At 55.3% G+C, this 13,103-nt stretch overlaps 6 protein-coding genes across 6 annotated transcripts in view; 5 read left to right on the forward strand and 1 right to left on the reverse strand.

The window, feature by feature from the left end:
* Positions 1-431: 431 nt before the first annotated feature.
* On the forward strand, positions 432-1,894 carry P884DRAFT_196332 (uncharacterized protein; the record flags this gene model as incomplete). The annotated part of the gene is made up of 5 exons (XM_069437973.1): positions 432-475; positions 572-651; positions 718-1,422; positions 1,470-1,792; positions 1,844-1,894. 5 exons carry the CDS (start codon positions 432-434, stop codon positions 1,892-1,894), a joined length of 1,203 nt encoding a protein of 400 aa, XP_069299116.1.
* Positions 1,895-2,816: 922 nt separating this feature from the next.
* P884DRAFT_257040 (uncharacterized protein) lies at positions 2,817-5,012 on the forward strand. Its single transcript, XM_069441107.1, has 2 exons — positions 2,817-3,311; positions 3,496-5,012. The coding sequence occupies exons 1-2, from the start codon at positions 3,004-3,006 to the stop codon at positions 4,604-4,606; spliced, it is 1,419 nt and encodes a 472-aa protein (XP_069299117.1). The 5' UTR covers positions 2,817-3,003; the 3' UTR covers positions 4,607-5,012.
* P884DRAFT_110371 (uncharacterized protein) lies at positions 4,661-5,203 on the reverse strand. Its single transcript, XM_069437076.1, has one exon. It carries the CDS (start codon positions 5,070-5,072, stop codon positions 4,716-4,718), a length of 357 nt encoding a protein of 118 aa, XP_069299118.1. The 5' UTR covers positions 5,073-5,203; the 3' UTR covers positions 4,661-4,715.
* A 1,198-nt stretch (positions 5,204-6,401) lies between these two features.
* P884DRAFT_268134 (P-loop containing nucleoside triphosphate hydrolase protein) lies at positions 6,402-11,639 on the forward strand (the record flags this gene model as incomplete). Its single annotated transcript, XM_069442175.1, has 7 exons — positions 6,402-6,536; positions 6,626-6,758; positions 6,823-7,012; positions 7,081-10,930; positions 10,994-11,067; positions 11,129-11,343; positions 11,434-11,639. 7 exons carry the CDS (start codon positions 6,402-6,404, stop codon positions 11,637-11,639), a joined length of 4,803 nt encoding a protein of 1,600 aa, XP_069299119.1.
* Positions 11,640-11,947: 308 nt separating this feature from the next.
* Positions 11,948-12,420, forward strand: P884DRAFT_257042 (uncharacterized protein). Its single transcript, XM_069441108.1, has one exon. The coding sequence runs from the start codon at positions 11,968-11,970 to the stop codon at positions 12,262-12,264; it is 297 nt and encodes a 98-aa protein (XP_069299120.1). The 5' UTR covers positions 11,948-11,967; the 3' UTR covers positions 12,265-12,420.
* Positions 12,421-12,578: 158 nt separating this feature from the next.
* P884DRAFT_239341 (AAA domain-containing protein) overlaps positions 12,579-13,103 on the forward strand; it is a 1,321-nt gene continuing 796 nt past the window's right edge. Inside the window, exon 1 of the mRNA XM_069440133.1 lies at positions 12,579-12,955. Coding sequence (XP_069299121.1) covers positions 12,770-12,955 — 186 coding nt within the window. The 5' untranslated portion in view covers positions 12,579-12,769. The remainder of the gene's footprint in view (positions 12,956-13,103) is intronic.

Raw genomic sequence — 13,103 nt, forward strand, 5'->3', positions numbered from 1 at the left:
GCCGGTAAAAGAAAAACAAAGTAGGGGAGGTAGGATGGAATCGTTGCCTTTGGTACGGTACGATGTATATATATGAGGTATGTACGGATTACACACATACATGCTGCCATCGAAAGAGTCACCGAGCGCAATCGTAATGGGGCAAGAAAGTTTGGCTTGTGGATAGAAGGGACCCGGGACCCATGCTGCCGCGAGCGTCTGGTCTGCAGAATCACTGCCCCGCAAATTTTCTTAGCTGAGCGCCCCAGCGCAGCTTTTCCCCTCCTCAACATTTCTTAGCACAAGGGGAGACCACAGACCATCCATCTTTCCGATTTTTACCAACCTCTTCCTCCATAACTGCCGGTCTGCTTCTTTGCTTCAGATCGACCTAACGATTATTTCCAAACAAAACCAAAGCCCATCACTTTACCCAGAGGACAATCATCGCCATGGCTGAGCCCATCAAGAACAAGCGGCCCGACCCCGCTGCCCCGTAAGTTTTCGATGGCAATCACGGCCGTGAATGCCGCCCATTTGCACAACACCGGTCGCGATGAAACCGTTGAGGTGCTAACCCATGTCTATCCAGTACTCCCCAGAACACACCAGCGAATGCGGCTCCCATCTCATCGCACGCCCAACAACCGGGCATTTCAAGCATCAAGGAGGGTCAGTCATCAAGCAGCGACAAGAACTCAGCCTGTCTTCTGCGTACTGACGATATGAATCATGCAGAGGATCTGAACGCTGCCTCCATTTTTGCCAAGGATCCCCGTTTTGTCTCTTTGATCCAGGGCCGTCTCGGCTCGCTTGTCGGCCGCTCGTCTGGCTACATCGAGTCGCTTCCCGCTGAGGTCAAGCGCCGCGTCGCGGGCTTGAAGGGCATCCAAAAGGAGCATTCCAAGCTCGAGGCTGAGTTCCAGGAAGAGGTCCTGCAACTCGAGAAGAAGTATTTCGCCAAGTTCACTCCTCTGTACGAGCAGCGCGCTGCTATCGTAAACGGCAAGACCGAGCCCACTGAGGAGCAGGTCAAGGCCGGTGAGGAGAATGCGGAAGAGGAGGAAGGCGCTGCCGTTAAGGAAGAGAAGCCCGCTGAGAATGCCGCTGAGAAGGTGTCGGGCATTCCTGAGTTCTGGCTCTCGGCTATGAAGAACCAGATCTCCCTGGCTGAGATGATCACCGACCGGGATGAGGGCGCCCTCAAGTCCCTCGTCGATATCCGGATGGAGTACCTCGATAAGCCTGGCTTCCGCCTCATTTTCGAATTCGCCGAGAACGAGTACTTCACCAACAAGACCATCACCAAGACCTACTACTACCAGAACGAGAGCGGCTATGGCGGTGACTTCATCTACGATCACGCTGAAGGTGACAAGATCGACTGGAAGCCTGGCATGGACTTGACTGTGCGCATTGAGCAGAAGAAGCAGCGGAACAAGAGTAAGTGCGAAAGATATCCCTAATACTACAGTCGCTAACAAGCGCAGCGACCAAGCAAACCCGCATTGTCAAGAAGACTGTTCCCACCGAGTCCTTCTTCAATTTCTTCTCGCCTCCCAAGGCGCCGTCCGATGAGGACGACGATGCCGCCTCCGATATCGAAGAGCGTCTGGAGCTCGACTATCAACTCGGAGAGGATATTAAGGAGAAGCTGATACCCCGAGCGATTGACTGGTTCACGGGCGAGGCGCTTGCTTTTGAGGAGATTGACGAGGATGATATGGAGGAGTTCGATGACGATGAGGATGAAGATGAGGATGACGACGCCAGCGAGGATCATGATGACGAGGATGAGTCCGAGGAGGAAGAGGTGAGCGCAATCTGGCCCGACCCCGAGAGCGTGAGTACTAATAGCGTTCAGGAGGATGGTACGAAGCCCAAGCAGGAGCCTACCGAGTGCAAGCAGAGCTAGATGGCTTGCTCTTCCCCACGACGATATACCATTCCTCTTAATTAATCAGGGCATCAAGTCCACAAACCCTTTATCTGGGCCACGTAACATATGCGCCCCCCCTTATTCCACACAAAAGCTCAAGGACAGTCGCCCTCGCGGGAAGGGCAGATGCCGTGCTGTACCTGCGGGTATGGGGGCAACAGATTCTAATATGAGAAGGACGTCTTTTGGGAGCATGCCCATGTGTAACGGGGTTGGTTGTTTTTTCCACATCGAGCTATTCGAGGGAGTTTGATCTTTGTGCCGTGCTTTGCGAGGTCCCCAGCGATGGCATAGATGGTATAAAAAAGAGACTGCACAGGAGCATGACAAGTGTCTGCTAGGAGGGATATTTCGGGTATGGGAGCAGCGGTAGCAGTGCTGAGGATTCAATCACAGTGTTCAGAGCAGTGCATTACACGAGTTTTTACCCCCCAGCCATCTGGCCTGTGCAAAAGTGACTCCGGGATCGGGGCTTGGACCTAGCGCTCCGGTTCGGAGTGCTCAAACGAACGTGTCTCTTGTCAAGAAACGTGCACGTTTTGCACCCATTGTGATTCCAGGGGGTGGAATTTGGTGACTCACGTCCCAGCAACACGGGCACTGGTTGTACAGCAGGTCTCAGATCGACCACAAGCACCAGTCGCATTTTGGTGGACTTAACACGTCTTGGGAGTTAACGCAGCTTGTTTTGTAGCTAGCTGGCCCTTTCAACGCCGCCGAGCAGCTGAAAGCTGGAACTCTACACGATAGAGACCCTTTGTAACTGTTCAAGATACCTAAGAGCTTACGTGCTGGGACAAGGCAACCGATTGGCTTGGACGAAGGGGCCTATTGGTACAAAATATTCACCGTATTTGGAACCCCGAGTGGCATGAGGAGTCAGCGGCTGTCATTCCGTCATGCAGAAAGATTTTCCCTCGCAGTGAGTCAACCCCGCTATAAAACCAGCACCCCACAGCATAACATGCCACCGTGGGGTCTTCTAGGACCAGAGTTCAAGTCTTCATCACTCCTGCTCTCAGAGAGCGCATTAAACCCACACCAAACGCTGCTCAAACCTATCCAAGTCCCGAATTTTCCTCACAATGGCAGCCCCAAGAGAAATTTCGCGTTCCGCGCTCAGTGACGCCGTTTCACATAGCCTCAGTGCTTCGCCCGCAGCGCCTCTCCATTCGCCTCCAGCGAACCAGGGCAGCTTTTTGGCGGGGTCGTTCGCTCACCGGACAGCCTCTGCGACCGCCAAGCAACTGAAACCTTTCAACACCGGGGACATCAAGATCTTGCTTTTGGAGAACGTGAATCAAACCGGGAGAGACATCCTCACCGGCCAGGGTTACCAGGTCGAATTTCTCAAGACGTCGCTGCCAGAAGACGAGCTCATCGAGAAGATCAAGTGAGTCTTTTCCCTTCCGTATTCGGAGCTGCGCCTTTGCCCCTTGAACAGCGCAGCACTCAAGGGCGGAAGCATCATTTCATGATAATGTCAACCCACGAAAGACCACCATACCGTCTGCAGATTACTTTGCTGGAAGTGTGACTCATGGGGACTCGGAAGAATAGGGCTGATACGTGAGCAGGGACGTGCATGTCATTGGCATCCGGTCAAAAACAAAACTCACAGCGAAGGTGCTGCAGGAGGCAAAGAACCTCCTTGTCATCGGCTGCTTCTGCATCGGTACCAATCAAGTAGACCTAGAATATGCGGCCCGGCATGGTATTGCTGTCTTCAACTCGCCTTTCGCCAACTCGCGCAGCGTCGCCGAGCTGGTGATTGCTGAGATTATCTCGCTCGCTCGCCAGCTGGGCGACCGCTCGCTCGAGATGCACCGCGGCACCTGGAACAAGGTGAGCGCCAAGTGCTGGGAGGTCCGTGGCAAGACGCTGGGGATTGTCGGCTACGGCCACATCGGTTCTCAGCTGTCGGTCCTCGCGGAGGCCATGGGCATGTCGGTCGTCTACTATGACGTCCTCACTCTGATGGCTATCGGCTCGGCGCGGCAGGTGCCCACGCTCGACAAGCTGCTGGAGGAGGCCGACTTCGTGACCCTCCACGTCCCAGAGACGCCCGAGACCAAGAACCTCATCTCAACCGAGCAGTTTGCGCGCATGAAGAACGGCTCATACCTCATCAATGCCAGCCGCGGGACCGTTGTCGACATCCCCGCCCTCATCAAGGCGATGCGTGCGGGCAAGATTGCGGGCGCGGCGCTGGACGTGTTTCCCAACGAGCCGGCGGCCAATGGCGACTACTTCGTCAACAGCCTTAATTCGTGGGCCGAGGACCTACGGGGTCTGAACAACATCATCCTGACACCACACATTGGCGGCAGCACTGAGGAGGCGCAGCGGGCCATTGGCGTGGAGGTGGCCGAGGCGCTGGTGCGCTACATCAACCAGGGCATCACGCTCGGCAGCGTTAACCTACCCGAGGTGACGATGCGCTCGCTGACGCTCGACGAGCCCAACCACGCGCGCGTCATCTACATCCACCGCAACGTGCCAGGTGTGCTGCGCAAGGTCAACGAGATTCTGGCCGAACACAACGTCGACAAGCAAATCTCAGACAGCAAGGGCGATATTGCTTATCTGATGGCTGACATTAGTGATGTCAAGACCGAGGATATCAAGGAGATCCGGGACAGCCTGGACGCGCTCAGCTCGCGGATCATGACGCGTGTCCTGTACTAGACGGCGAGAGGGACAAGGGAAGCTTGGGATATATGCATCATACGGGGACCATTGGAAATACATGGAGTTGACGGGAGATTTCAACATGGAGTGGGCTCATCCTCATCTTTCAACACTTACAGTTTAGGTCTGCCTCGGCCAGGGTGTTGGTCTTCATCTCATCTTCTGCAAAGGGAAAAGAACAGGACCTGTACAGGTAGATGACCATACTAGGGCTCAATGGATGGGTTAGGTCAAGACATTGGCGAGAAAAAAAAAGGGAGCGAAGGAAAAGCAAAAGAAAGTAGAACAACCAAGCAATTAGTACACTCAACGTGCTGGTCACGGCTTGGAATCGCGTTGTGGTGATGGTGGTTAACCGGAAAATATATAGACCTGCTGCATCTGAAACAAACGTGAACACCCCTCCCAGTTGAGTGATTGGTGATTCTTCGGGGAAGGAGTGGGGTGGCTGCAGGAGAGCCATGAGCGATGTTCTGCTATGTAGCCAGGTTTTTAAGAGACTGGAATGCAAGTCAGCGAGTTGACTCGAGTCGGAGTAGCTTATTGCCGAGTCTCCTCTCCTGGGAAGAATGAACCCGCAATGTTGCACCTCCCTCAAGGTTCTCTTTAATAAGCGTCCAGGGGAACCGGCTGAAGGGCGACGGGTCGAGCAAAGGCGACCTTTTTTACTGCGCACAGTGGTGGGAGGAAGTGGCGGCGGGCGATGAGACATTCCGCATGTTTTTGGGGGGACCTGAGTGGAGGGCAGATCCACTCCGAAACCCCTGCTTGGGGTGACCCCCGCTCTCGATGTGTCGGTTTCCCGTTGCGTGTTCACGATGGTTGGGCGTCCTTCTCATACACGACAGACAGGCTCAAGGAGTGAGGCACAGATGTGATCCAGCACACATATAATGAATCATGAGATCGTTCTTCTGCTTGTTTTGTTCGGTTGGTGTGCAAAATTGCGCCTCGCGTTGAGCACTGCAGGGGGACAATGCACACACCAAGACCGCATGAACAACGAAGCGAATCTGGGTTCCTTCGAGGCATTGTAATCCGTACTGTGTCGGCTGATGGAAGCATCGAGTACGGAGTACGGATTCCTATACGTATGTAGGTAGGTGCGTACAAGCAAAAGATTCGATGTGAGAGTGACTTTTTCACAGTCGTAAATACGACGCGATCTAGGGATAAGTCTGAAGAAGGCCACTGCCCGTCATTGCACCGCATGGGTTGGACTTGGCCAGTGCGCGAAAACCAACCCCAGAAACCATGCTGTGTACCCGCTTTACGGACTGTTACGACCTGCTTCTCCTATCAAGTCACGGCGCACCCATGCATCTTTTTCTCAACCCCCTGAACTCGGGCAACAACCTCCCCGATACTTTTGCGCCGCCGCTTCTCGGATAGCGCACAGTTTGCACGCCTCCCATCTCCTGACCACGCACGTTCTTGGAGTGAACCAGGTGTTTGGAGAGACGCCATCTCTCAGCTGTTGGCAGAGAAGCGGAGTTCCCCGACCCTTGAAACTTACGCTGTTACCGTATTCTTTCATGAATGCCTTCCCCAAGCAGCGCATCCAACATCGAAACCCACTCCCTGCACCCTCTCAGCTGCGCCGCTGCACCGCTGCACCGCTGTCCGACTGATTGCGAGCAGTTCGGGCATCTCTGATCACGACTGCCGACTCCCTACTGGCCGGCTGCGACGATAGCTGGCTCTCGAAGCCGTGAGCACCGCGAAGTCAAATCCACCTCCACCTCCCTGCAGCTCCACTTCCACCGCCCTCTCCTCCCGAACACCGTATCCAATGTCGGAGAGCTATGATGTCGGCACGAGAGCGTGGCAGCCCGACCCAACCGAGGGCTGGGTTGCGTCCGAGGTCATCAAGAAGACAGTAGATGGGTCGAAAGTCACGCTCGAGTTCCAACTGGAAAATGGCGAGGTACGTTCTCTTTTGACTTGCGCTGGGGCGCCGCCAGCTGTTCCCCAACCGCTCCGTGATCGTTGTTGACATGGTTTATACTGCTCTAGATCAGAACAGTCGAGGTCTCGCTCGATGCACTCCAGTCCGGGAACCACCCGTCGCTACCACCACTAATGAACCCGACCATGCTCGAAGCCAGCGATGACCTGACAAACCTCTCGCATCTCAACGAGCCTGCCGGTAAGCTGAACTCCTCCCTGCCTGGGTTTTCAGATTGTTAACTGACAAACCTCGCGGCCATCAGTCCTGCAGGCCATTCGTCTTCGATACCTCCAGAAGGAGATCTACACATATTCGGGTATCGTGTTAATAGCGACGAACCCCTTCGCTCGGGTCGACTCCCTCTACGTTCCGGGCATGGTCCAGGTATACGCCGGGAAACAGAGGGCCACACAAGCTCCCCATCTCTTTGCCATTGCGGAGGAGGCCTTCATGTATGGATTTGCGCAGGCCGCGGGGCTGTCAAGAAGGAAATCTCGGCCTTTTGCTGACCGTTCTGCAGGGACATGATCCGAGACGGCAAGAACCAGACCGTTGTTGTCTCGGGTGAGTCTGGTGCCGGCAAGACCGTCAGCGCGAAGTACATTATGAGATACTTTGCGACAAGAGAGTCGCCCGACAGCCCGGGATCGAGGGCGAAGAAGGGTCCCGAGGCCATGAGCAAGACGGAGGAGGCGATCCTCGCGACCAATCCCATCATGGAAGCCTTTGGAAACGCAAAGACGACCAGGAACGACAACTCGTCGCGCTTTGGAAAGTACATCGAGATCATGTTTGACAAGGAAACCAACATCATTGGTGCCAAGATCAGGACCTACCTGTTGGAGCGGTCAAGATTGGTGTTTCAACCACTTAAGGAGAGGAACTACCATATCTTCTACCAGCTCGTGGCGGGCGTGTCGGACAAGGAGCGCCAGGAGCTGGGCCTGCTACCGGTCGAGCAGTTCGAGTACCTGAACCAGGGCAACACGCCGACCATCGACGGCGTGGACGACAAGGCCGAGTTTCTGGCGACCAAGCAGTCTCTCAAGATGATTGGCGTGAGCGATGCGGATCAAGCCGAGATCTTCAAGCTGCTTGCCGGCTTGCTGCATCTCGGCAACATCAAGATTGGCGCAACGCGGAACGACAGCGTGCTTTCGCCGTCTGAGCCATCTCTGGTGAAGGCCTGTGACATCCTCGGCATCGACGCTGCCGAATTCGCGAAGTGGATTGTTAAGAAGCAACTCATCACGCGCGGAGAAAAGATCACGTCCAACCTCACCCAAGCGCAGGCTATCGTGGTGAGGGATTCGGTCGCCAAGTTCATCTATTCTAGCCTCTTTGACTGGCTGGTGGAGATCATCAACCGTAGCCTGGCGCCAGAGGACGTCCTCAACAGGGCCAACTCCTTCATCGGCGTGCTCGATATCTACGGCTTTGAGCACTTCGCCAAGAACTCGTTTGAGCAGTTCTGCATCAACTATGCCAACGAAAAGCTGCAGCAAGAGTTCAACCAGCACGTCTTCAAGCTCGAGCAGGATGAGTACCTGAGGGAACAGATCGATTGGACTTTCATCGACTTTGCCGACAACCAGCCGTGTATCGACCTGATTGAGGGCAAACTCGGTATCCTCTCGCTGCTCGATGAAGAATCCAGGTTACCCATGGGCTCTGACGAGCAGTTCGTGACCAAGCTGCATCACAACTTCGCCGGCGACAAGCACAAGTTCTACAAGAAACCAAGGTTCGGCAAGTCTTCATTCACGGTCTGCCATTATGCGGTCGACGTAACGTACGAGTCGGAGGGTTTCATCGAGAAGAACCGTGACACGGTGCCAGACGAGCACATGGCTGTGCTCCGCGCCTCGACCAACAAATTCCTTTGCTCCGTCCTCGACGCGGCCTTGGCGGTGCGGGAAAAGGATGCGGCCTCGTCAAGCTCTAACGCCGTGAAGCCGGCGGCAGGCAGGAGGATCGGCGTCGCTGTTAACCGCAAGCCGACGCTCGGTGGCATCTTCAAGTCGTCGCTGATTGAGCTCATGAACACCATCAGCAGCACCGATGTACATTATATCCGGTGTATCAAGCCCAACGAGGCCAAGGAGGCATGGAAGTTCGAGGGCCCCATGGTGCTGAGCCAGCTCCGTGCCTGCGGTGTCCTGGAGACAGTTCGCATCAGTTGCGCAGGCTATCCGACGAGGTGGACCTACGAGGAGTTTGCTCTACGTTACTACATGCTGGTGCCGTCATCGGAGTGGACGTCCGAGATCCGGGAGATGGCAAACGCGATCCTGACCAGGGCCTTCGGCGCCAACAAGGGCAAGGGCATGGACAAATACCAGCTGGGTCTGACAAAGATCTTCTTCCGAGCCGGCATGCTAGCGTATCTGGAGAATCTGCGGACCAACCGGCTGAATGACTGCGCCATCATGATTCAAAAGAACTTGAGAGCCAAGTACTACCGCAAGAAATATCTGGAGGCCCGGGCTTCCATCATTGCGTTCCAGTCCACAACAAGAGCTTACAAGGCTCGTCAGGTGGCCCAGGAGATGAGGACGATCAAGGCGGCGACAACAATCCAACGAGTCTGGCGCGGACAGAAGCAGAGGAAGCAGTTCCTCAAGATCAGGAACAACGTGATCCTTGCCCAGGCCACCTTCAAGGGTTACCTTCGACGGAAGGAGATCATGGAGACCCGGATGGGCAACGCTGCCCGCATTATCCAACGGAACTGGCGGTCGAGGAGGCAGCTGCGGTCTTGGAGGGACTACCGCAGGAAGGTCATCATTGTGCAGAGCTTGTGGCGCGGCAGGAGTGCCCGCAAGGCGTACAAGGTCATCCGCGCCGAGGCTCGCGACCTCAAGCAGATCTCGTACAAGCTGGAGAACAAGGTGGTGGAGCTCACACAGTCCCTGGGCACTATGAAGGCGCAGAACAAGGAGCTCAAGACGCAGGTCGAGAACTACGAGGGCCAGGTCGCCATCTGGAGAAATCGGCACAACGCGCTCGAGGCGCGGGCCAAGGAGCTGCAGAGCGAGGCCAACCAGGCCGGCATCGCAGCAGCCCGCCTCGAGGCGATGGAGGCCGAGATGAAGAAGCTCCAGGCAAGCTTCGAGGAGTCGGTGGCGAACGTCAAGAGGATGCAGGAAGAGGAGCGACAGTTGCGGGAGTCTCTGCGTGCTACGAGCTCAGAGCTCGAGGCTGCGCGCCAGGAGAGCCAGCGCCAAGAGGCCGAGAAGAACTCGCTCCGGCAGCAGCTGGCCGAGCTTCAGGAGGCGCTCGAGCTGGCTCGGCGCGGTGCTCCTGCCAATGGCGACCTTGCGAATGGCCACGGGCCCGCCGCGACCGCCCCGTCGGGCCTCATCAACTTGGTGTCGGCTAAGAAGCCCAAGCGGCGGAGCGCGGGTGCCGAGGTCCGTGAACTGGATAGGTACAGCATGGCCTACAGCCCGCGCCCCGTCTCCATGGCGGTCCCCGGCATGCACCGCCAGACCACGTTGTCAGGCTCGACGTACATTCCGGGCGTCGACAGCATCGAGTTGGAGCTCGAGTCTCTGCTTGCCGACGAGGAGGGTCTCAACGAGGAAGTTACTCTGGGGCTCATCCGGAATCTCAAGATCCCATCGCCTTCGAGCAATCCTCCGCCTTCGGACAAGGAGGTCCTGTTCCCGTCGTACCTCATCAACTTGGTCACCTCGGAGATGTGGAACAATGGTTTCGTCAAGGAGTCGGAGCGCTTCCTGGCAAACGTCATGCAGTCTATCCAACAGGAGGTCATGCAACACGATGGCGACGATGCCATCAACCATGGCGCATTCTGGCTCTCCAACGTGCACGAGATGCTCTCCTTCGTCTTCCTTGCTGAGGACTGGTACGAAGCACAAAAGACGGACAACTACGAATATGACCGTCTGCTCGAAATCGTCAAGCACGACCTGGAGAGCCTCGAGTTCAACATCTACCACACGTGGATGAAGGTGCTCAAGCGGAAGCTCAACAAGATGATCATCCCTGCCATCATCGAGTCGCAGTCGCTGCCGGGCTTCGTTACGAACGAGAACAGCCGGTTCCTGGGCAAACTCTTGCAGGGCAGCAACCAGCCGGCGTACAGCATGGACAACCTGCTGTCGCTTCTCAACAGCGTCTACCGCGCCATGAAGGGGTATTACCTCGAGCAAAGCATCATTATGCAGACGATCACGGAGCTGCTCAAACTCGTTGGCGTCACGGCTTTCAACGACCTGCTCATGCGCCGCAACTTCCTGTCCTGGAAGCGTGGCCTGCAGATCAACTACAACATAACGCGTATCGAGGAGTGGTGCAAGAGCCACGAGATGCCCGAGGGCACTCTCCAGCTCGAGCACTTGATGGTGAGTTGAGAATACATGTATCTTGTTTCTCGACGAGCATCGCTGACTCGGTCATTATTTTAGCAAGCAACCAAACTCCTTCAGCTCAAGAAGGCCACCCTGAACGATATTGAGATTATCCAGGATATCTGCTGGATGTAAGCATCATGGGCGCAGGTGTCCTCCCGTCTGCCAACATTGTCTGACTGTAAAACACAGGCTCTCTCCCAACCAGATCCAGAAGCTCCTTAATCAGTATCTCGTTGCCGACTACGAGCAGCCCATCAACGGCGAGATCATGAAGGCGGTTGCCTCGCGCGTCACCGAGAAGAGCGATGTTCTCCTCCTTCCTGCCGTCGATATGGACGATAGCGGACCGTACGAGATTGCCGAGCCTAGAGTCATCACGGCTCTGGAGACATATACCCCATCTTGTATGTGCACTTCCATCCTCGACATTACTTCACTCTACCTCTCCAATCTTCCTCTCCAGAGTGATGTACGCTGACCGACGTGGAACACAGGGCTGCAAACCCCGCGCCTCAAGCGCCTTGCCGAGATTGTCTCCCAACAGGCCCTCGCCCAGCAAGAGAAGTTCGAATATGGTTCTCAGCCGGGTGTCGAGGACGACGAGGTATATGACGATGAAGGCCTCCAGAGCGGCGGTGATGTGCCCGAGGTGGAGCACCAGGGCAGCCGGCCGACTAGTCTTGTGACGGGCGCCGCTTAGTCGACGGCGTCTGCTGCTGCTAGCGCCGCCGCCGGTGCTGGCACACGGCTTCGCTCCTTCCTGCTGGGTACTGGTGCTGTTGATGTGGCTACTACGCGCCCTCGCCCGCTCTTGCTGGGCACTATTGCTGCCACGGCCGTTGGTGAAGCTTCTGGGCGCGTCGCGCCTTTGTCATTGTCATTGCCCATGTACTTGGCTATGCGTCAACAGAGGCAAAGGCAAGGGCAGAGACCTGCTTCGGTACTTCTTAGCCCGTGGAGGTTCAACGGTGGTGGTGGTGGTGGTGGTGGTGGTGGTGGTGGGAAGAGCGGAAGCGGGAGCAAGAGTAATGCTGATGGCCGTGTTGGTGGTACGGCTGATCCTGCGGCGGAAGGTTATAGGATGCTGCGCAATAGTAGCGGAAGCGAGTGATGCGCAAGTTCGTGGTGCTGTTGGAGCAGACGAGGCAGAGGAGGAGGGGAATGTTTACTGCGGTTCTTTCTTCGCTCTTCTGGGATATCAAACGAGCCGATATATGGGGCGATGTGACGTGCCCCTGCTGGATCTGAAGGGGGGAGTGGGGAGTGAATACCAGAATCTATCACATATGTTGCTCCTATTGCTGCTGCCGTCGTTTCTATCCTGACGCACGTGAGGTTGTATGTTCACAGGAGCGTTGTGAGCGATGCGACAGCAGTTGTTCCATGACTTAGTAGGAAAAAGGAAAACGAATGTTTTCTTACTATCCCTTCTCTAAATATAAACGGCTTGGTAAGCTCTGATGTCTTGTTTCCTAGAGGTGACTTCAAAGCGTAAGAAAAAGACAGTTACTAGACCTTGGCGCTCCCTACATTGGGTGTTGCCGCTCTGCGCGGTTAACGCTATTCTCAAACAGCACAGTGGGGGTTTTTTGATCGCTCGCACGCCCGTCCCTCAAATGTAACAAGCAGCAGAAAAATATTTTTTTGGGCGACATAAACTGAACGACCTTACTTACACCCCGCTCACTACATACACCCTTGTCTCACGACTAACACGGTTCCCTAGTCTGAACAAAACAAAAGCGGAAACGTAGGAGAAAGAAGACGTATCTTGGAACCACCCGGAAGTGCAAAACAGAACGAAGCCCAAGAGGAGGAGGAGGAAGAAACATGTCGCGCACCCTCCCCAACATCATCATCACGGGCACGCCCGGCACCGGCAAGACAAGCCACAGCGAGCTACTCGCCGAGCGCACGGGGCTCAAGCACATCTCCATCAACGATGTGGTCAAGGACCGCGAGTGCCACGAAGGTTGGGACGACGAGTATCAGAGCTGGATTGTGGATGAGGACAAGGTGAGTTTTTGAGCCAGACTCCTTTTTGCTCAGACTTTTGGTCATACTTCTCATTTCTTTCTTTCTTTCTTTCTTTCTTTCTTTCTTTCTTTCTTTCTTTCTTTCTTTCTTTCTTTCTTTCTTTCTTTCTTTCTTTCTTTCTTTCTTT

Source organism: Thermothelomyces heterothallicus (assembly GCF_042370625.1).
Source record: "Thermothelomyces heterothallicus CBS 202.75 unplaced genomic scaffold P884_scaffold_6, whole genome shotgun sequence".
Classification (NCBI taxonomy): domain Eukaryota; kingdom Fungi; phylum Ascomycota; class Sordariomycetes; order Sordariales; family Chaetomiaceae; genus Thermothelomyces; species Thermothelomyces heterothallicus.

Coding starts and splice junctions, on each gene's coding strand:
- P884DRAFT_257042 (XM_069441108.1), top strand. CDS start 11,968: ATGCTGATGGCCGTGTTGGTGGTACGGCTGATCCTGCGGCGGAAGGTT.
- P884DRAFT_257040 (XM_069441107.1), top strand. CDS start 3,004: ATGGCAGCCCCAAGAGAAATTTCGCGTTCCGCGCTCAGTGACGCCGTT. Junction 3,312..3,495: donor GAGCTCATCGAGAAGATCAA/GTGAGTCTTTTC, acceptor ATACGTGAGCAG/GGACGTGCATGTCATTGGCA.
- P884DRAFT_110371 (XM_069437076.1), bottom strand. CDS start 5,072: ATGGCTCTCCTGCAGCCACCCCACTCCTTCCCCGAAGAATCACCAATC.